Source organism: Mus caroli, chromosome 5 (genome assembly GCF_900094665.2).
Source record: "Mus caroli chromosome 5, CAROLI_EIJ_v1.1, whole genome shotgun sequence".
Lineage (NCBI taxonomy): Eukaryota > Metazoa > Chordata > Mammalia > Rodentia > Muridae > Mus > Mus caroli.
The window spans coordinates 65,584,820-65,606,351 of record NC_034574.1 but is presented as its reverse complement, the minus strand read 5'-3'; the positions used below and the strand labels follow the sequence as shown (position 1 = coordinate 65,606,351).

Below are 21,532 nucleotides of genomic sequence, written 5' to 3'. Positions count from 1 at the left end.
GCTGAAGCCAAAGCCGCCTTCATCTTTTACTACATGGCACAACCGGGGCCTGACCCCCGAGGCTAAGGTAGGACAGAGGAAAGCGTCACTCCCCTGCAGAACACGTGCCACATCATGCACGTGTTGTGCCAAGACCGTCAGCAATACCCGGGGACCGCTGGCCCGGATGTAGCGCACTACCACCGCGTGGTCCTCATGTGCCACAATATTATTGTTCATCGCTAGAATCCGATCTCCTTCCCGGAGACCCTGGCGCTGGGCTGAGGTGCCCGGATCGACCCTGCACACCACATGGTCAGCCTTGCCTAGATGCTGCTGCAAATGGAACCCAAAAGTCCTTTCCTCCTCCTTGCTCAACAGACAGAAGCGAGGCCGGTGCAGGTTCCAGGGATCAGATTGGTCCTGGTCTTCAGCGAGGGAGAGGACAGGATTGTCAATGCCCAGCTTTGGATTAAACTTAAACTTCAGAGTTAACAAGGCCGTGTCCCGAAGATCTGCAGCTGCCTCCATAGTTGGATCACTGACCCAGGACTTAAGAGTAGGGACAAGGTCCACTTTATAGATTCTAAAAAGACTAAGGCAACGAAATGGTGGCCAGGTCACACAAAGAGCTCATAGTTCATCAAACACATTCACTGGAATCACACACAATACAGTGCTGGTTGGGTTTTTGTTCACTTGACACAAACTAGAGTCAGTTGGGGAGATGGACCCTCGATTGAGGAGTTGCCTCCTTCAGACTAACCTGTGGGCATGTCCTTGGTTAATGACTGATGTGGGAGAGGTCAATCCACTAGGACTGTTGCAACCCAGGCCAGGGAGGTGTTCCTGGATTGTTTAAGAAAACAAGCTGGACAAGCTGTGGGGAGCAAGCCAATAATAAGCAGTGTTTCTCCATAGTTTCTGCTTCAGTTCCTGCCTAGAGCTTCAACCCTGGCCTCTCTCAATGGTGTGTGTGTGTGTACCCTTTGTACCCCTAGGTTGATCTTGGTAATGCTGCTTATCTTAGTCAGGGTTTCTATTCCTGCACAAACATCATGACCAAGAAGCAAGTTGGGGAGGAAATGGTTTATTCAGCTTACACTTCCATACTGTTGTTCATCACCAAGGAAGTCAGGACTGGAACTCAAGCATATCAGGAAGCAGGAGCTGATGCAGAGGCCATGGAGGGATGTTCCTTACTGGCTTGCTTCCCCTGGTGTGCTCAGCTTGTTTTCTTATAGAACCCAAGACTCCCAGCCCAGGGATGGCACCACCCACAGTGGGTGGGCCCTCCCTCCTTGTTTATTAATTGAGAAAATGCCTTACAGCTGAATGTCATGGAGGCATTTCCTCAAGGGAGGCTCCTTTCTTGGTGATAACGCCAGCTTGTGTCAAGTTGACACACAAAACCAGCCAGTACATTGTTTATTACAGTAACAAAAATCAAACTAGGACATCCACATACTACAAAACAGGGAATCCTACTACAGGGTACCCAACAGAGGTATCTAGCAGGCAATGGTGGAATTTTAGTAAGTTGAAATGTAGCTTAAACACTATGCCTTTTAAAGTCTTCTGATAACTGTTGCCATTAATCACTATGGCAACAAGAAAGATTCAGGGAAGATTCACAATGTACTCAGCTGAGAGGTTTAAACACACACACACACACACACACACATGCACACGAGCGCACGCACACCACACGTAGACACTGTGTGGCTAGGCTTCTCTGAATCGTCACAAACATAAATTGTTATTACCTTGCAAGTACTTGTGAACAGTGAGCCAAGTGCTCATTAGGTTGGGTTTTTTGTTTGTTTGCTGTTTTGTTTTTTGGTTTTCTTTTTGCTTTTTTTGTATTAACAAGCATTGTCTTACCGTCTTGCAGCCAGTGAGAAAGAATTGCTATCATGGAATGCTGATCTACTGTAATTGCCCAGTAGTAACAATGTATCAATGCTGATGGACAAATGTGCGCTTTATACAAGTTTCACATTGAGACTTGAGAAACTCCTATTTCTATTGCTATTTTTGTAGCTTTCTTAAGTTATTTTTGTAATTTTTTTAAGAGACAAGATTAGATTTTATCTTTGTTTGGGAGGGGGTGTCAAGCTCAAGGCCTTCTGCATATAAGTGGTTTCCTAGCCTAAGAAACAGCCTTTTATGTCTATGTTATAAACGGCTTGCCTCTAAGATTTCAGGAGTCCCAGACATTATTTGGGGCTATCTGGGCTTGGGGCGCTCAGATTGCATTGTTGCTCTCTGTTCTGTGATTTTTTAGCAGAGTGCTTCTCATGGTTTACGGCTGCTGACTATGGTCTGCTGCTGCCTCAGAAGTCAAGCTTTCTGTTGTTCACCTACCTTATGAGAACGCTCAGAGCCCCCAGTGGGGTGACCAAGGTGGCAGGTGCAAAGGCATAAGCGGCAAAGTTTGCAGCCTCACCGGCTCCCACTGGAAAGCAAGCAGAGATATGAACACATGGGATCACAGTTTCATCCAAAGAAATAAGCAAATGGCTCATGCCATCAGCAGACTTCTACATAGAAGCCGCTGCTGAGACCTATTGGAAAGCATTGTCTTACTGCCTCGCAGCCAGTGAGAAAGGATTGCTATCACAGGATGCTGATCTACTATAATTGCCTGGTGGTAACAATGTATCAATGCTGATGGACAAATGTGCGCTTTATACAAGTTTCAACTGAGATTTGAGCAACTTAGATGTTGGAAATGTATTTGGTCAGTCAAATGGCATCTAGTAGAGGTAGCTTTGGAATAGATTGGAAAAGACCCCACTTGCAATCTAACCGCAGCAACAACATCAGCATCTTATAAAATGAGAGGGTTTGTAGGGGATCTGGTGTCTGGGTGGCAGATAGCCAGGAATCCCCACCACAGGCCCATGGCTGGAATTTCTGAATTGGAGATGACCTACAGGCAATTGGTGGTGTCTCTGGAGCTCAAGAAGAGCAGAGGAGCTGTTTGAAAGTCCTAAGGATGGATGCTTACAAGTAATCCTAGCTGAGAAACTTGAGATCTGCACCAAGTACTGTATTGCAAATAACTTTCAGAGTGCAGGAGACTCCCCTCAAGAGCTAGCTTTTGTGTGGAAGCCAGCTTATTCTTAGAGACTGCAATGGGATACGTCTCCAGAGATTGTAGTATTCCACGTTGTCCATGCAATGTGCAAACACATAGTGGAGAGAGAACACAGAAGAGTATATTCCTTTTCTTTGAATACCCAGCATTAGAGCTTTACCATAAAGACAGATCTAAATTTACAGACCAATTAGGAGACTACTCTAATAAACAAACAAACAAACAAACAAAGCAAGCCGTGGTACCCTTTCTAGACTATTTAGTTTCCTTTGGTGATTATTATATTGAGATGGTTTCTATTTTTATAGATGTTGTTCTACACAAATTTTAACTTCATATGCTAATAGCCAGATAGCACCCCAGTGTAAGTTCTTATCCATACGATCACAAGCTTTTTTTCTCTTGGTATACATGGCATTGTAAATATAGCCATACAATTTTCTCCTTAGATTTTCATTTTAAGATTTGTTTTTACTCCATGTATGCAAGTGTTGGCAGTATGTATATCTGTGCATTTTGTGAGTGTCTGAAGCCCATGGAAGTTAGAAGAGATGGTCAGGTCCCCTGGAACTGGAATTGAAGATAGTCGTGAGCCTCCGTGTGGGTGCTGAGACATGAACTCGGGTCCTCTGCAAGAGCATCAAGTGGTCTTAACTATAGAGCCATCACTCCAGCCCCTGTATTTTCCTTTGGAAACATGAGGGAAGGCTGAGGAGATGCAAGTAAGACATGAACACAGAGTAAGAGAATCACTAAGAGAATCAGTCAGATCATCTTTACTAGAACCTTCCCAGGGTAGGCCAGTCAACTTTTACTCAGCAAATGAATATGAAAACACCTTAAAAAATAGAAAGGGCTCTGCAAATTTCAATATCAACCCTTTTAGCTCCCAACATTTATTAGGGAAAAGGTACTCGAGATGCTTCTTTTTAAAAATTAAAAAAAAAATGAATTTTTTTATTTTATGACGGGTGTGCTCACATGTATGTCTGTGCACGTGGTGCCTGTGGTACTCAGAAGAAGGTTTTTGACCCCCTGGGACTGGAGTTATAGATGGTTGTGGGCTGGCACGTGCTGGGACTCCCAACAGCCTGCAAGAGCAGCAAGTGATCTTAACTGTCCAGCCATCTCTCTAGCCCTCAGGTTTTGTCTTATAATAGGATTTTTTTTTTTTTCCAACATTGAAATCAGTGACTTGGTTTTGGAAAATATGGAGGCTTTAGGGTTCTGGGTACAGAGTGCTGAGCTATAAGCCATGTGAAGCTACTTGATGATGTCCTGCTCTTGGGAGACTTTTACCTGGCATTGAAGCAAGTTTGTGGGAGATAAGAGAGAGAGGTGGGGAAGTCAGGGAGAGTGGCAAAGCAGACAGCCTGCCTCTCAAGAGGACATCATATTAGCGTTTGAGAAGTGCTTCCAGTCTGCTTCTATCCTAGAGTCCTGTTAAACNCCCCCCCCCCCCGCCCCGTTTACCCCAGTATCAATAGCCAAAGAATTGATTTTTTTGTTTTTTTTTTTTAATCCATGCTTGGTCCTGATAAGGAAGACACACCCATTTCCAAGAGAATGTGCAGTCAGGATAGCCAAAAAAGCCAAGTCAGAACTCAGAAGAGGGGCTGGAGAGATGGCTCAGTGTTTTAGAGCACTGGCTGTTCCTCCTGTCCCTCTAGAGGATGGGGTTCAGCTCCAGCACCCACAGGGTGGCTCACACAATCTGTAACTCCAGTTCTCCACGAGACGTCCTCTCCTGGCCTCTGCATGCACTACATGCACAGGGTACACAGACAGCCACACAGGCCAAACACTCATGCAACACAAAATATAAATAAATAGATGAGGAAAAAAAGAACTCAGAAGATCCAGGAGGGAAGATATTTCTCAATTCTCTGGGGAAACAGGAGAGGTTTGTGATATAAAATATAATATTTGAAACACTAATGCCTTCGTTTGCATTCTGGGAAAGCACAGAGCGGGCCCTGTCCGAAGAGTGAAATAACTCTTTGTAGATAAATGGATGCAGTAAGTCAAGTCACCACAACCCTTTTCAGATGTAGGGCCATCCTCCACAGGAGGGAAGAGTTACTGAGCATGAAAAGTCACGTGCTTCATACTTACTTGATAGCAGTCCTGCCCACCACAGCCATTCCTTGAGGTAAGAATGTCCGCCTTGCCCTGGGAAATACCAAGAACAAGAATCAGGCTTTCACCCCAGGAGATGAGGGTAGAAGCCCAGACTCCCAGGAAAGGTGTTAAATAAAGCACGAAGGAAAAGACCAGGCTTCTGGTCACCCGTCTTCTCTAAGTGAGAATACGAGACTACTCTCTGTTCTTTCCCAAGGTCTTTTCAAGCTTTCTGCTACCTTTGATTTCTATGACTTCTACGGAAAAGTTCCTTTGACTTGTATGAAATTTTACTTAATCTTCAGGTTCTCCAACAAGGTCAGTTGGCAGTACAGGCATAGGGCACTGTAAACTCTAAGCTTGTTTCAGCCACAGTTCGAAATTAGAACCTAAACCGTAGCTTGCAGCTGAGGCTGGTCCTAGAGGGAAAAAGATAACTCACATGGAAGCCTTTGAGACTTTGGGAGAGCCAATGAAAGAACGGCAAGACTCAGACGGTGGACTCCGCTTATCCTTCACTTTGACAGACTGAAAAGAACAAGTTTTTCTGAAGCTGCCTGCAGTCATCTCGCCGTGAGCGACCTGTGACCTGAATCACTGCAAACATGCTGGCTATAGACAATGGAATTTCTCAGTCCCTAACGGTTTTGTTATAACTCAACTAACCAGGACACATAAGCAATAAAGATGATCTTGCAAGGTAGTTTATTTCCCTTCCTTAGTATTTTCTCCTTATAACAGCAGTTGTCACACCGGATGTCTGCACCTCTCACTTTTGTTCTCTTTTTCGTGCTTTGCCATTATGCTAGGGTGTTTTCTTATTGCCTGCAATTGCTCTTTATATATTAGGAATTCTATACCACTATATCCTGTACTTCATAGCTCTCTCCACCACCAAGATCATCTAATTGTTTAGTTTCAAGTAAGTTATTTCCAAAGAGGATGTCTGTGTGTGACCTATTTTATCCATCCATTCAGAGAATCTCTTAAATTACATAGAATACCTTCTTCCTTTACCCAGAACAGATTTATGCTTAAGAAGACTTTATTTCAAGTTCAAGGAATCTGGCATGTGTTTTGCAAAGTGGTAAAAAGTAGAATTCTCACTGGTTTTCTCTCTACCTTTCCCCAATTTTATTTTTCCTCAACACTTTTAATTTAATAATTCATTTTTTCTTCACTGGTCTGAAATACTACTTTTAAAAGTTATATATTAGCTGCTACATGTAATCTCTTTCCACTTGTATGTCTTCAAAAATCCCTTTTTATTTAAATTCCAGTACCAAATTGTTTTCACTAAGACCATATATTTTCTGATAGAGCAAATCTCCCCACCCATTGCTCCTTCAGAAACTTGTTTACATTTGTAGGCATTTCTTTTCCCATATTGACCTAGGAAAATACTTGAGTTTCTTATGCTATGACACTTCACGAAAATGAATGTGAATGCGTAGGTAATACAGTGAGACAGGCTACTCAGTGTTGGAAATGCCACTATACAAAGTGGGATGCTACCATTATCCATTCATTGACTCACCAAATATTTGGTGGGTGCCAAACACTGTGAGCGCATGGTTTGTGAGCCTACTATCAATAAACAAGTAAACGTGCTGACTAAACAATACACACAACACAGGAAACTGGCCCAACGATAGACACTGAAGGACAGTGGTGAAGGAGACCATTCTAGAGTGGTGGACCACGGCAGGATTCAGTGGGATGAGTCAGCTGGATGAAGGGCAGGGGGAAAAGATTTTTGTGGCAAGGGAAGAGCTTTTAGGGTAGGAGGGAGCATGCTCTATTTCAAGAGCCCTAGTGAAGACGCGGTTGGATGTGTTCCTCACCTGCTCTGGTGATGCCCTTGTCGGCCAGTTGCAAGAGACCCTTCTTTTTGAGTATGAAACTTGAGCCAATGAAAACGCTGGAGCTTATGGCCAATACCAAGCCCACATACAGATTGTATTTGTTTTCTACACTTGCTGAAATGCTGAAGTTGGTTTTGGAGGAATTCAGGTTCGTGTAGACGACAGGATAAGGCAGCGACTGTGACACATTTGTGATCTCGCACGAAGCCCGGGAAGAGTTGGAGCAGACCAGCGACAGCACATACCCTGGTAAAAAAGAAAGATGAAGGGGATGGTGAGAATGCACGGGAGCTGTGCAAACGCATACTCCTCTCTGCCAAAGAGAGACTTGAGTGGATGGAAACACATTTCTACTGTAAACAGGAACCCCCGCCTAAGAGATGGTCCACAGGCCAACAGACACTTTCAACGAAGCTGTCCCACATTTTAAAAACGATTTAAAGATTATTTAGTTGTCATTGTTCAAAGAGGAGAGATTTCACACGAAAGTTCAGGTCCTCTGATAAACCCAGCGACCTGGCAGCCTGTGGGTCTTGGTTTCAGTAAGGAAGCGGCCTGCTGGAAATGGGAGTGCTCGCTTAGGTCTGCCATCACCATAATATCCCCACCCCCACCCATCCCACTTCTCATGATCAGTCTGCCTGTCTCTCAGAAAGCAGAGCTTGTGACAGGCGGGTGGAGAAGGCCACAGCAATGCCACTGGCCTATAAATTACCCCTTTATAGGAGATTTAGCTGGCCCAGTCATGGGGTATGAACTGTGCATTCCAGAAAATTCATTAAACTTTAATTTTGCATACTGCTTAGCCCAAAGAAAATCGCTTCTCAGTTTCTCAGTTTAACTAATGGACTTGCTCCTGAATGAACAGAATTTTTGTAGAAAAACAAATTAAACATCAGTAGGCTTTAACAAGAATAAGATTTTAGTAAGAATGCAAAACCAGTAGAACAGACCCTTTCTGTGCATTGGACTTTTTAGGCAAAACTCTAAAACATGAATGAGAGACATGTTACACACCACGAGAAACTTCTGATAGCCCAGCCCCTGAACAGCTAACCAACATGGTGACATTGTGACTAAATCTTCTACTTTCTCATCTTATTTCCTTTCTTAAAAGTCAAAGTATCCCAACATCACTTATCCTGAACAAAAACAGACAAAGGTAGATCATGGAATTCAATGAAAAAAAAAAAAACAAAATCCACTGTGGTGAAGAGTCTCTTAGAGGGAGAGCCAGTCCCAAGTGATCCTCCAGGACACATATCCAGGAGAGCAACACTAAGGGAGCCCAGCAGGCTGTATTCATACATTTATATGTATAATAACTAAAATAAATATTTGAACAGACCGTGAAGTTAAGAAGGAATGGTGTGGGACAGAGGGGAAGTTGGAGGGAGGAGAGGGTACTGCCAGTATAGTACTCACATAGGAAATTCTCAAAACTAATCAAAAAGGAAAAGAAAAAAACGTAAAAACAAAGCTAAAACAAGCAACAGCACTCTGATTTAACATCCCCGATCCCGAGAAGGTATACTAACACATCACTGACAGTGTCTGAAACACTTAGCAAGGAGACTTTCCGTAACTGATCTCAAACATTTCTTATTTCATTTATCTGTGTCACTTAAAGAGGAATTGGCTTTACTTGAGAGATATAGAACCGATTCTGAGTAAAAACTTTTAAATATGCCAAGTGAATTACATTACCTAAGGGATTTCTAAAAAATAAAATAAAATAAAATAGAGAAATGCTCTACAATGTTGTCTTAAAAGAACAACCATGAATGTTCATAGTAGTGAGGTAGCCACAGTATTCTTACCTTTCCCCGTGGGCATCTCACCTAAACCCAAGAAATGAGCCAGGCATGTAATCCAGTCACTTGGGAATGAAGCTCCCAATTTTGAGGTCAGCCTGACTTACAGGAAGAGACAACAGAAAACAAAACCGCTAACCAAAGCAACAACAACAATCAGATGGAAAGCCAGCCTGAGCAGTTTTGTTAGTTATGATCGCGATTGCATTCATTCCCAAGAAAGCTTTGAACTGAACTTTCCACTGAATGCACGCTTGTCCTTCACTACGAGCTTAACATAACCCTTCCAGAGCTTCATCTCTGAAATCAGGGTGGGTGGACCTCATTCCAGACAAACAATATGCCCTCTAAGCAGCTGAGGAAGCAAAAAAACATTTCCTACACGGCAGGGGTGTGGGGACAGCGGTGCTAAGGGAACACAAGTCATCTTGTTTGCATTTCCCAAGTTCTCTCAAGACTGACATGAAGCCTGGGAGTTTTATGGCAGGAAGAATAATAAAAACCTTGCTTGGTTATTGACCTTAGAACTTAAATCGTTTTATGCTCTGGGAGTGTATTGGGGAGGAAAGCCCACGGAGGCTGTGGCTGGAGGAGGAGGAATGAGGGTTTGGAGGGACCCAGGGCACAGGGAAGAGAAGGGCAGGGCAGACTGTGTGGGCAGAGACCCTGGAGGGTTTTGGAGGATGCAAAGCAATCTCTAATCAGAGTGTCTCATGATTCCAAGAAGCAAAGTATTAAAGGACTTGAAGCTAGACTTTACTCCACTCTGAAAGTCTGTAACAGTCATTTAAAGATTGTACTAGACAGTCATGTTGAAAGTGAATACAAGGGTGTATTTCTGTCAGCAGAGAGCTTGCTTAACTTCTTTGTTGCTATTGTTCTTTAAATATGAAGTAAAAAACGGCAGATATGTGTCACTTGTAAAAAAAAATAAATAAATCATTCGTTTTAAGAAATATTACTCCTTACAAATGATGCTGACCCTGGATTCTCTTTAACACTTCACTCCTTAGAAAAGTGATTTCCTGGCTGTAGTGCCAAAGTTGGGTAACTGGAAATTGGTGTAGCTAAGCAACCCAAGTCAGTCTTTTTATTTCAGAAAATGATAAACATAACATAAGCCAGTAAAGTCTTAAAGTTCACAGAAAGGCGAAACACTTTCATCTCTCAAAGCTACGTACACCTACAGAGTGTCGTTTAATTGTACAGTTTATGGCAGATTATCTGATCGCTGGGAAGTCTGTGATTGAGCAAAGCTTCATCTTAATTAGGGAAGCACAGCAATGCAATCCCAGGTTGAAGACAACAACATTGTCTGACCATCTTGTCTTCTGTGGTTGATGAGTCTTAGCCTTCCTGTGATTGGTACATGGTTCTTCTCCTCGTGTAGTTTGGATGTTAGATGTCCAAGAAAGCCCTGATCCCTAGATGGTACTTCCAGGAGATAGTGGCATTGTCAAGTGGTGGGGTCTAGTTGGGGTGGGAGGGCCTTTGGGTCAATGGAGGTGTGCCTGCCTGGGGGTGGAGGGAAGGATTATAGAACTCTGTCATTTCCCTCCCTCTTCCATGTGGAGGTGGGCAGATTAGTCCTACTGTGATGTGCTGCCTCACTGCAGCCCCAAAGCAATGGAGTAACAGGCCCTGTGCTGGAACCTCCAAAATTATGAGCCACAATGTATCCTTTTCCTTTATTAACTGATTCTCTTACTGCATTGGCTCTTTCACCGGTATTAAGAAGTCTGATGAGGTGATCTGAATTCAAACTTCAACATGCTTATATGGTTGGCTTTTCTACCTCCTCTTCCCTCAGAGGTCCCATACATTCCAGGTTGGCTTTAAACTTGCCATGTGATCAAGCGTGACCTTGAACTTCTGATCTCTCTATCACCCACCTTCCAAATGCAGAGAATACAGGCATGCACCATGATACCTTGCTTATGGGGAGTTTGGGATCAGCCTGGGGCTGTGTGTGTACTTAGTAAGTACTCTGCCAGATGAGCAACGCCTCTAGCCTGAGTTTGCTCTCTTGCACATCTGTAACTCTCAAGCTGCTGCTGGCCCTTCAACCTGAGGCCCACTCACGAAGAAAACACAGAGAAGACCTGGGTACACAGGTAGCAACAAGTCCTAGGCTGTCTTAGTTAGGGTTTCCATTGCTGTGACGAGACACCATGACCAGGGCAACTCTTATAAGGATGACAGCATTTAATTGAGGCTGGCTTACAGGTTCAGAGGTTCAGTCTGTTATCCTCAAGGCAGAAAGCATGGCAGTGCATTGGCAGGCAGGGTGCTGAAGAAGGAGCTTAAGAGTTTCACATCTTGTTATGAAGGCAAACCAGGAAAAAAGACTGGCTCCCAAAGGGGGTTGGAGGAGGGTCTGAAAGCCCATCCCCACAGTGACACACTTCTTCCAACAAGCCCACACCCCCTAATAGTGCCACTCTCTGGGCCAAGCAAATACAAACCACCACATAGGTATATATACAGCCTGAAGCAAGAACCCAGTCCAGTCCACCCTCAGCTGACCTCAAGACACATAGATAGGAATAAGAGAGTACAGCTACCTATTTCATTGACATAGAAAATCTTTCTGGCCACCACAATTCATTCTGCAGCTGTGAGCTGCTGTCAACCAGGTCACACCTTCCTGGGTTGGTCTCATTGACTCTGTTGTAGTTTTCCATGCCAATTAAATAAAGGCTCAATTCCTGCCAACCCTAAATGTTAAAACCCAACATGCTCAGAAACTTGCTCATCTCTGACCTAACTTTCACTGCATTCCTCTTGTCTCATTCATCCCTCAAGCAGCACAAGCTACACTTTCATTCATTCATTCATCCACACAGTTACTGTCTTCTAGCTGCTGTGAATGTCTTAGACGCCGAGGGCTCAGCGGTGAACATAAATAACTCTCTTGTATTCTAATGGGAAAGGGCTAGAGACATGAACCACGTAATACGTTTAAATGCCCAGAAAAGCAGCAAAGCCTGCATACATGTACATGTACTTATACATGTACAGTACATATACATAATTTGAAAGCAGGATTAGGTAGAAATCTCTGTTACATATAAAAGACAAAATTCAAGGCAGACGTACGCGTGAGCGGTAAAGGTGTTGTCAGTGGGGTGGAGGGCAGGAAGGAGATGGAATAAGATGTAGTCACAGAGCAGTTGGGACAAGATCAGGTAAGATGGGCTGGTAAAAAAAAAAGAATGACCAAGGTCCTATCCTGTCATCCTCCTTCCCAAAGCTCTACAATGGCTTTCCTTCACATTCAGAAAAAGGTGAGTCCACCCACCCCATACACAGGCTCCCACTTCCTCTGTTCTGTAGAATCTTACTAGGTCCCGCTCTCTCCTCCGTAGTTGTGTTAAACTCGTTCCTCCTCACCTTACCGCTTTGACAGTGGCTATTATTTAGCCCTTTACAGTGTTGACACACATAGTGAGCTGCTTCTTGGTACTGAAAAGCCTCCTCCTGGGTGGAGGTTGTAGCTCTGTGGCAGAGCACAGTATGTACACGTCCACCATACTTCCTCACATGGCTGCTCTCTGCAGTCCCAGTCAGAAGAAACCTTCAATTCCCTCACAGCCAATGACCCTATTTAGTGCACCCGACCAATCACAATTCTTCTTGCAGCTTACAAAACAGTTGTTGAAACTCATACCACCCAAGGTGTTAGCTAAGCTATTTATTTGCTCACAGGAGAGTCAGCTCCTCTGGGAACTGGTGAGGTAAAGGTCAACAGGACAGGCAAACAGAGCAGATGGTTTAAACGAAAGCACAGCAAGCTAGAATAAACAGAGAAGAAGGATACATCGTGTACGCCGATTTGGAGCGGAATAAGTGTTAGCCATAAATTAGAACAGATTTGGAACAAAATGAGACCTTTGGACATCACAGCAGGCAGATAGATGTACGTGTAAGCTCTCATGCAGAGCTGCTCATTATTTCAGTTAACCAAACAGAATTGAGGGCCAACGGTGTAGCTCAGAGGGACAGCGACAGCCTGGCATGGGGAGGCCTTAGTTTGATCCCCAGAACTTCCAAGCCAAATGAACTGCAATGGAAAACTCCCACCACCGCAGCCTGTGCAACAACCACAAAAAATGCTTCAAATCTTTACACCGTGAAGATGCTGCTAGTTTAAACCCCTCTGCCATCTTTTGTTGTTCTTGGTTGGTTGGTTACAGGGTTTCTCTGTATAGCTGTGACTGTCTTGAAACTCTGTGAACCAGGCTAGCCTCCAACTCAGAGATCTGTCTGCCTCTGCCTCCTACCTGCTGGAATTAAAGGTGTGTGCCACCTCTGCTGCCTTAGGGCCTATCTTTAAATCTTCTTTCTTTAAAGGGCCCGAGGGAGTGGGGAGGAGCTTGGAGGATGTGGGAGGAGCAGGGAGTGTCAAAGGACTGCTGGCCCCGGTGTTTCCATAACTAGGCTCTGTTTTCACACTTTACCATCTGTAAGAAAGGTTACTCAAATTTTCCTCTTGGGGAAAAGTAAAAAGGAAGCCAGGTAATGTGGCGCTCACTCTGAATCCAGTGCTGGGAGCAGAGGCTGGTAAGTCTGCAAGTTCAAGGTTAGCCTGGTCTGCAGTGAATTCCAAGCCAGCTAAAACTATGTAGTGCGACCCTGTCTCAAAACAAAACACCCTAAAAGTGAATAAATAACTAAACAAATTTTTTTAAAGATTTATTTATTTATTATATGTAAGTACACTGTAGCTGTCTTCAGACACTCCAGAAGAGGGCGCCAGATCTCGTTACAGATGGTTGTGAGCCACCATGTGGTTGCTGGGATTTGAACTCTGGACCTTCGGAAGAGCAGTCGGGTGCTCTTACCCACTGAGCCATCTCACCAGCCCCATAACTAAACAATTTTAAATGAAAATGCAGGAAAGGAACTTAAACGTTCCAGTAACCTTCCATGCATACTTTTAAGTTTTTAAAATCATTTATAGTTCCTACTAAATATTAGGCTCAACAACCTACTGCTAGTACACCACAGTGTTTCCTGATAAGCTTTTAGTGGAGAATTTTATTCTGTTTTGGGGAGTTAGATGTTTTTTAAGTAGTGCTTAATTTTGGCACGCAAGAAATCTTTTAGGACTTAGAAACATACCTTGTGTTTTAGTCTGAAGACATGGTAGAAATCTGTCAGAGCATTTGATAAACAGATATAGTTTACGTAGAAAATCAAAGTGTCTTAGTAGCAGAAACTATCACCATTTCACGGATTTTGAGAAATGCCTATCACATGTATTTTTTGGAAGAGTGATGTGTCCAATGCTAAGAAACTTGTCATGCCTCAGAGGCCATAGGGGTGGACGTGGGGCATTGTGTCAGTCCCGTGTCTTTGATGATGTAAGCAAAAGTGAATTCCAGCAGCTCTGGAGACGGAATCTGAAATCAGCATGGCCTCAGAGTTGGGCTCCTGGTGACAGCCTCCCCTTCCCCGTGTCTTCTTAGCATGAGCTTTCAGGCCTCTTTCATACACAGCCACTTCAGGTTGGACATCTGTATTAGTCAGGGTTCTCTAGAGTCACAGAACTTATGGGTAGTCTTTATATAGTAAGGGAATTGGTTGTTGATTTACAGTCTGTAGTCCAACTCCCCAACAATGGTCAGCAGCAACTGTGAATGGAAGTCCAATGATCTGGCAGTTGCTCAGTCTCACAAGGCAAGCAGGCAAAGAGAGATAATCTTCCTTCAATGTTCTTAAGTAGGTCTCCAGTAGAAGGTGTAGCCCAGATTAAAGGAGTGTACCACCACACCTGGATCTGGGATTTGCTTTGTCCCAGACTAACCTTGAATTCAGAGATCTCCAAGCCTCACCTCTGTCTCCAGGGACTAAAGGCGTGTACTACTTTGCCTGGGCCTAAGCATTTCACGGCCACTATGCCTCAAGATCTCCAGGGCAAGATCCAGGTCAGAAACTTGTGTTTTCTAGCCTCAAGATCTGGATCACAGGTGAGCCTTCTAATTCTGGATTGTAGTTCACTCCAGATATAGTCAAATTGACAGCCAGGAATAATCACTACAGCATCCATCGTCAAAAAATTCCAAATGCTACAAGATAGATGCTTTGGTGCACTGATAGGACATTACTGAACAAGTCCACATCAGGAAACTCAGTTTTATCTAAAAATACTTCTGATCCTAAGCATTTTGCATGAAGGATGCTCGGGATGTAGTTTCTTGCACGATGGCTCCTGATCTTATGATCAGTTATCTCTCTGAGGCTCCATTCCTCACTCCAGCCACACTGGAATAAAGGCTGTAATGTGAATTCAGCAAGGATGCACCATCCAAAGTACTGTATGCACCTACAGGTGAAATACAGGCCCAAAGAATGCCATGTTTCATTGAACACTAACTATGAAGCCATTTTAAGTTCTCTGGTTCACTTTCTGTATCTGTAAAAATGGAAACCAAAACTACAGAATTTAGTTATGCAGGGGTGTGAACGGATATGTTCTATATGAATGTTTTGAATTTTCAAGATAATATGCGTGTGTGTGTGTGTGTGATACACATATCAGTATAGAAACATAAAAGAAGGATACAGCCAATTCTGAGACACTATTCCTCAATTGCCTCATCTTAAACTTTTCTAAAGTTATTTTTGTCTTATGTATAATAGGTGTTTTGCTTGTGTGTATGTCTGTGCACCACATACATGCCTGGTGTCCTCAGAGGTCAGAAAACGGTGTCCCAGGTGTTGGCTGTTAAGTCTGGCATTCTGTTCCCCCAGGGCCGTGTTTCCTCTGCTAATAAAAGCTGTTTTGGCTGTTGGAGTTGATTTGAGTTCTGTTAGAACAGTTGCAAACAGTACTGAAACCAAATTAGAAAAAAAAAAACTTTCTGTGTATTTAAGTTTGTCTTTTTATTTTGAGATAATTTTGGGTTATAAGATCTTTTGAAGTATTCAGTCATGGTTTTAAAAGTCGAAATCAAAGTACTACTGTAACTTTTGGGGGGCATTTTATGAAACTACTTTATTCTCAGACTCCGTGATTAGCTCATCATTTTGATCTCAGGTAGATTAAAAACTTTCTCTAAAGGATCTGGGCCACCCAATCTGCAGACCACCTACAGCTTCAGTACATTGACTGTTAGACTTTGTCACAGCTCTACACTCTCAAGTCAAATGACTTCTCGGGAACATCCCGTCATCGGGGTAGTAAACAGATTGGGAGTGCTAGCATTGAAGGCCAGACTGATGACAGTCCTTTCCTAGGACCTAGGCCAGTGCTCGGCTCACAGGATTCTTGTTCATCACCTCAAACAAATCAAGGAAAACCAGACTCCATTTAAGACCCGCCAGGGTTCTGCCCTGTAGATTTCCTGAGGTAACCCAGGGCTACCTACTCTGTCACCAAGATTTCTTCCCACTTTAGAGAGGAAGAAAGAGAGCCAAGTGGATACTCTAGGGCTAAAACCTAGTCTCCTACTACTGAAAGTACAGATTGGCCTCTCCCATCCTTCCCAGTACCTTCCTGCACGGTTAATCATCAGGTGACACAGAGCTCCAATACTTCTTGTAGTTACTAAATGCATGAGCAAAGCAGGAAAAATATCCAGAGGTCAAATGAGTGGGTGCAATCTGCTCTCAGATCCTTGAACAAACAAGGGTAGGGTACATTAGTGACGATCTGACTTGGCGGCTCCAGAATTATTTAGAAAAGGGACCAACTGCCATTAAGAAGATGACTGTCTAGGAAACAACCCTAGACGCAGCTGCCTTAGGAATCACCGGTCTCAATGTGGGGATAGTTTGTGAATTGTTGCACATTTTCTTTTACACACCTCTCCCCTTTCTTACTAGCTGGGATTTGATGAGTCCTCTCTCTTCTTCTCTGCTCTCTCTCCCCTCTTTTCTTTCTATTCCCTCGTTAAGTTATAAGCTGGAAAGGCCAAGAAGCAAGGACACGAAGGTTGTTGCCAGGAACTTCTCAAAAAGTGGTTTTCAGTCTCGTTCTTGACCCCTTTGGGAGGGGGGGTGTTCAAATGATCCCTTTACAGGGGTCGCATAGCTGATATTTGTTTTATGATTCATAACAGTAGCAAAATTACGGTTATGTTGTAGCAAAGAAATCATTTTATGGTTGGAGAATCTCTACAACACGGGGAGCTGTAGTTACATGGTCCTAGCATTAGGCTGGGAACCACTCACTGTAAGGCACAGGTCTTACCAGACAGCTTCTTTGAGTCCTTAGCAAGTAGGTTAGAAATGACCTTTGCCCTGACGCCAGTGGGGATTAAAAAAAAAACAAAAAAAAAAAACTCGATGATTTCGTTTGCAATGCACATTTCCCAAAGTTGCCCCACCTTTCCCCTTACTTCCATTCAGTTTTCTCTGACCTTCTGTGTAGAGACTGCAGAACATCTGGCAAAGGTCAAGGGGCGGGGCCCAGGGATTTTACCAGGCAAGGTGTGGGCTGGAAATCCCAGTCTGACCCCGAGGAAGAACTAACAAAAGAGCACTCCCAGTTCTCTGTTGGGGGTAGTCACCCTACTCAAAGGATTGCCCAGTAAGTCATACCTGAGCGATCTCTCCGTGGGACTCAGGCACAGTGTGTTCAGGGAGCCGTGTGGGAAGCCCACGGGATCCCCGGCACGCCCTCTGCCTGGCATGAACCTTGTACTCCGGAGTTGAGGCTGAGAAACCTCCTCCTGGATCAAACCCTGGAATCTGCCCTCAGCAAGCATCCCGAATTTCCCTGCCACACACTCAGTATGACGTAATCAACATTGGGCCAGCCCGGGGACTAAGTGGGCGTCACTTCTGTCCTGCTCCTACTTGGGCTTCCCCACAGAGTCTGGAGTGCAGTGGGCACAGCTAAGTATTTACTGTCCCGTTGGTGGGACAGCCCACTGGACGACTGGGATACTAAATGACTAGAAGACCGCGCGTTAAGAATCCGCACATTTTTCTAGTTTTATCTTGAGACCACGCATCTGGGCTCCCAGCTACCCAAGTGACCTAAGTGTCCCACCGCTGGGACTGACACTCACCTTCGTGGCAGGGCTCTCCGGGTGGCAGTCTCAGCTGTACCCCCATGGCCTGGGGACCGGGCTTCCTCTGGGCTAGCAATAGTTTCTCACACACCAGTGTCCCGGGACCCGCGTTCGTTCCGGCAGAGCGGTGGAGTCAGCGAAGGGTGTGCGCTGCCTCCGCCCCCGTGGCAGCCTCAGCCAATGAGAGTGACTGGGTGGGGCATGGGGTGGTTTGAGGCTCATTTTCCGCCCACCGCTCGCTCATCGCCGCTGAAGTTCCTTCAGTCACGGTGTCTGCAGGGTGGACCCGGAGCTGCACAGGTGCTTAGTCCAGAAACACCTGTCCAGGAGGAGATGAGGTTACAGCGTGGATGCTGCCGAAGCCACTCGGGGAATTTAGTGATGGAGAGGCTGTCCCGAGGCCCCCTTCTGGTTGTCCTGGAGCAGACGAAGTGCTGGCCAACGTCAGTGGGTCTTTCTCATCACTGGCTTTTGTGGCACAAGGCGCTGTCTGCTGGAGTTCTGCTCTGAGTCCATGCTAAAGTTTATTCTGGGATTTTTTCGAACAGGCTTGGTGCTTCTGCTCTCTCGTGCACGCCGTTGTCCTCCTTGTCTTACAATACCCGTGCTTACCTGTTTTCAACAATCAGGCATTTCCCTCTCCACCCACCCAGCTGCCTTATCCCTGCGCCCAGTCGTATATGAAATAAGCTTTTCAGGGATCAGCAATGCCCAAACTGAGAAGACCTGTTCCCACGCTGAAGTTCATGATATTCCAGCAGTACACTACATAACATGCATGAGTCAACTCGTTACAATTTACAGCACAATTTATTAACTACAGTTTGTAGGTGAGGGATAAGGATAAGGTAGAGAAAGCGGTGAAGTAACTTAGTCACGAGGTATTTATTATGCCTCATGAAATGGTCACACTTACTGCTGAAGCCCTCAGCTGGAAGAGCCGAGAAGTGTGTGTTTTTCTGGGGTGCCTTTGCGCTTGACTGCTGTACCCCCATCGGCTCTAGGTATTCACGAACAGCTAGAAGTAACTTTATTGCCTAAGAGTTTCACTGCAGAGATCCATCTTGCTTTTCTTGTTTTCAGGTTTATGAGACAAAACTTAAAAACAAATTAGTCAGTAGTTTAAGATGCATACTTTTTGTCTATGGGCATGACGTGTGGAAAAAGAATTGGGGAGGGGCAGGATCCGGTGGAAGTGGCAAAGATGGTTTAAGCCAGTTTTGGATAGGAAGCCTTGTGAAGTAGACATCTACTTAGATGCTTTCTTTGGACATCAGATTTCAAGTTTTGTCTTCACCACAGACTGGCAATGATAATAAACCTGATCCCAGGTACTTCTTACTATTTAACAAACATCAGTTACTATGTGGCAAACCCTAACCCTAAGCACTTTATAAAAGATTGTTTAATTTATATTAAAAGCATTCAAAATGATAATAGCTGTTATTTTCCACTTTATGCTTTATATCTTCACTTTTTAAAAAAGCCTTGAGAATGTTCCTTTGAGATTCATGAGTTTTCTTTGTTTGCACACGAATGCACACGTGTGTATGCAGGTGCACTTGCGGGTGTACCTGTGGAAGCCAGAAGGGGGCGCTGAGTATTCTGCTCTGTCACTCTACTTCCTCGAAGGGGCCTGTCACTGAACCCGAGCCTGGCTGGTCAGCAAGCCCCAGAAACCCGTCAGCAGGAATGCTGGGGTTATAGTTGTATACCACGTAACCGTTTTTACGTGGGTTCTGGTTCTCAAGCCCAGGCAGCGCTGTTATCTTCTGAATCATCTTTCCTGCACGTCGGGATGGCAGTCTGGTTTTGGCAGGAAGTACTTTGCTATAAATCTTATTTATTCCAGTTCTAAGTATGTGAGAAAACACTCTGGGAAAAAAAAGAAGAAAACTTGCTCAAGATCACTGCTGTCCCAAGCCCAGTGTGTCCTAGGCAGAAATCAGTCATGAATTCCCTTCACCCATTATTTCTAGATGAATAGCTACATGGCTACCACACAGGATATCACTCGTGCACTAATTGGGGGCAGGTGTTATCCCCATCCAAGAAGGTATTACTTAATTCAAGGAAAAAAATAACATTTAAACATCTCCAGTGAACTCACTCTTGACTTCGGGAAATCCTTTTATAACTCAAAACCTGGAATTCAACAGTAAATGAAACCCTCTTAAAGGTAGACTCACACTCACTGGGCTTTGTGCAAGGTCACGAGACCCAGTGATGATTGTGAAAACTGAAACTGGAGCTGCCTCAGAGCTGGAAGAGGCAGAGCCACACTGTCTTGTAGCTTGGGCAGGTCTGCAGATAGCCTCCTGTGGGAGCCTCTAGCCTCCATTGCCATGCTATGGGGGCGGAGTTTGCCATTCTCTGGCAGGGGGTAGGGACAAGGCAGAGGGGATAGCGGCTGGTAGGCAGGGTGGAGGGTGAGTTGTAGAATGTCAGGCGTAGCACTAGCTTACTGCTTTTAGTTTATTATTGGCCCTGCCCCCAATCAGCCTGCTTAAGGGGTTATAGGAGTTGAAAAATCTTCCCGAAAGCAACTGCTTTTCTTTGCTGACTTAAAATTCACTGTCTCCTGTTCTTATTTTGAGTACTTTCTTTCTTATAGTTTGAATTTAATCTATGATCTGTATTTTTCAGTGAGAACTTTCTGATCACTGGTTTTTAAACATTTGTCCTTTAATGTGTGTGTTTGAGGGGTTGAGGGAAGGCTCAGCGTGTTGGAGAGGACCTGAGTGTAGTTCTCAGTACTTACATCTGACAGCTCATAACTCAAGGTTGGGTTCAGCTCAAGGGGACCCAACACCCTTGGTCATGAACCCCCACGAACTCCTGATTTAACTTCAAATACTACAATAGCATCATCTCGTCGATCTGGATAGGTTGTGCTTTTGTTAACACTCAGTTCACAATGGTTGATTCCCAAATAAATACCTGGTACTTTTGGAGCTACACTCCCCGCTTCTTTCGGGTTGAGCCTACCTACTAAAGCACAGTTGGAGCATGTGGGAGTCTTGTAGTCACTTAGTCCAGTGACCCTTAGGAGACACACATGCGGCTTAACTTCCCAAATCTCCCTCCACCCCAGTCAGTTATGATGGCCTTTCCATCCCGTCAAACTAAACAATCTCGACTTGAATTGCTTGAAGTCAAACAAACCCGGCATCATCCTTGAGCCCATTCTTTCATTCACACCTCGCATCAACCAATCAGCCGATCTTATTGCCTCTGCTTTAAGTCTATATCCAAAATCTGACCCCTTCCTCCACCCCTACTCACCTCCCCGCCCCCAACCCTTGTTGGAGTCACTGTCACCTCTTCCTGAATTACTGCCACAGTCTTCTAACTGCCCCCTACCTCACCTTTCTTTTCAGACCCCACAACCACCCCTAACTCCCTCTTCCCTTTGCTAATATGCTGGCTTCTCTGCTTCCCTTTGACAATCCAAAGAGATCCTGTCTCTCCCCCAGGAAGCAGACACAGCTAGTTCAGTCAGTGCACACAGATGTCCCCTAAAAGAAGCCTTCCCTGGGCACCCCCTCATGGCATCTCTCCCCCTTTATTACCTCACACATAACACCTGACTTATGTGTGCCCTGCTATGTGTGCTCTGTCTTGACA

General features: G+C 44.6%; 1 protein-coding gene across 1 annotated transcript in view; it reads right to left on the bottom strand.

The window, feature by feature from the left end:
• Nipal1 (NIPA like domain containing 1) overlaps positions 1-18,038 on the bottom strand; it is a 25,098-nt gene extending 7,060 nt beyond the window's left edge. The window contains exons 1-4 of the mRNA XM_021162633.2: positions 17,903-18,038; positions 7,048-7,314; positions 5,198-5,254; positions 2,347-2,437 (exon numbers count right to left, since the gene is read on the bottom strand). Of these exons, the coding sequence (XP_021018292.1) occupies positions 2,347-2,437; positions 5,198-5,254; positions 7,048-7,314; positions 17,903-17,948 (461 nt within the window). The 5' untranslated portion in view covers positions 17,949-18,038. The remainder of the gene's footprint in view (positions 1-2,346; positions 2,438-5,197; positions 5,255-7,047; positions 7,315-17,902) is intronic.
• Positions 18,039-21,532: the final 3,494 nt, after the last annotated feature.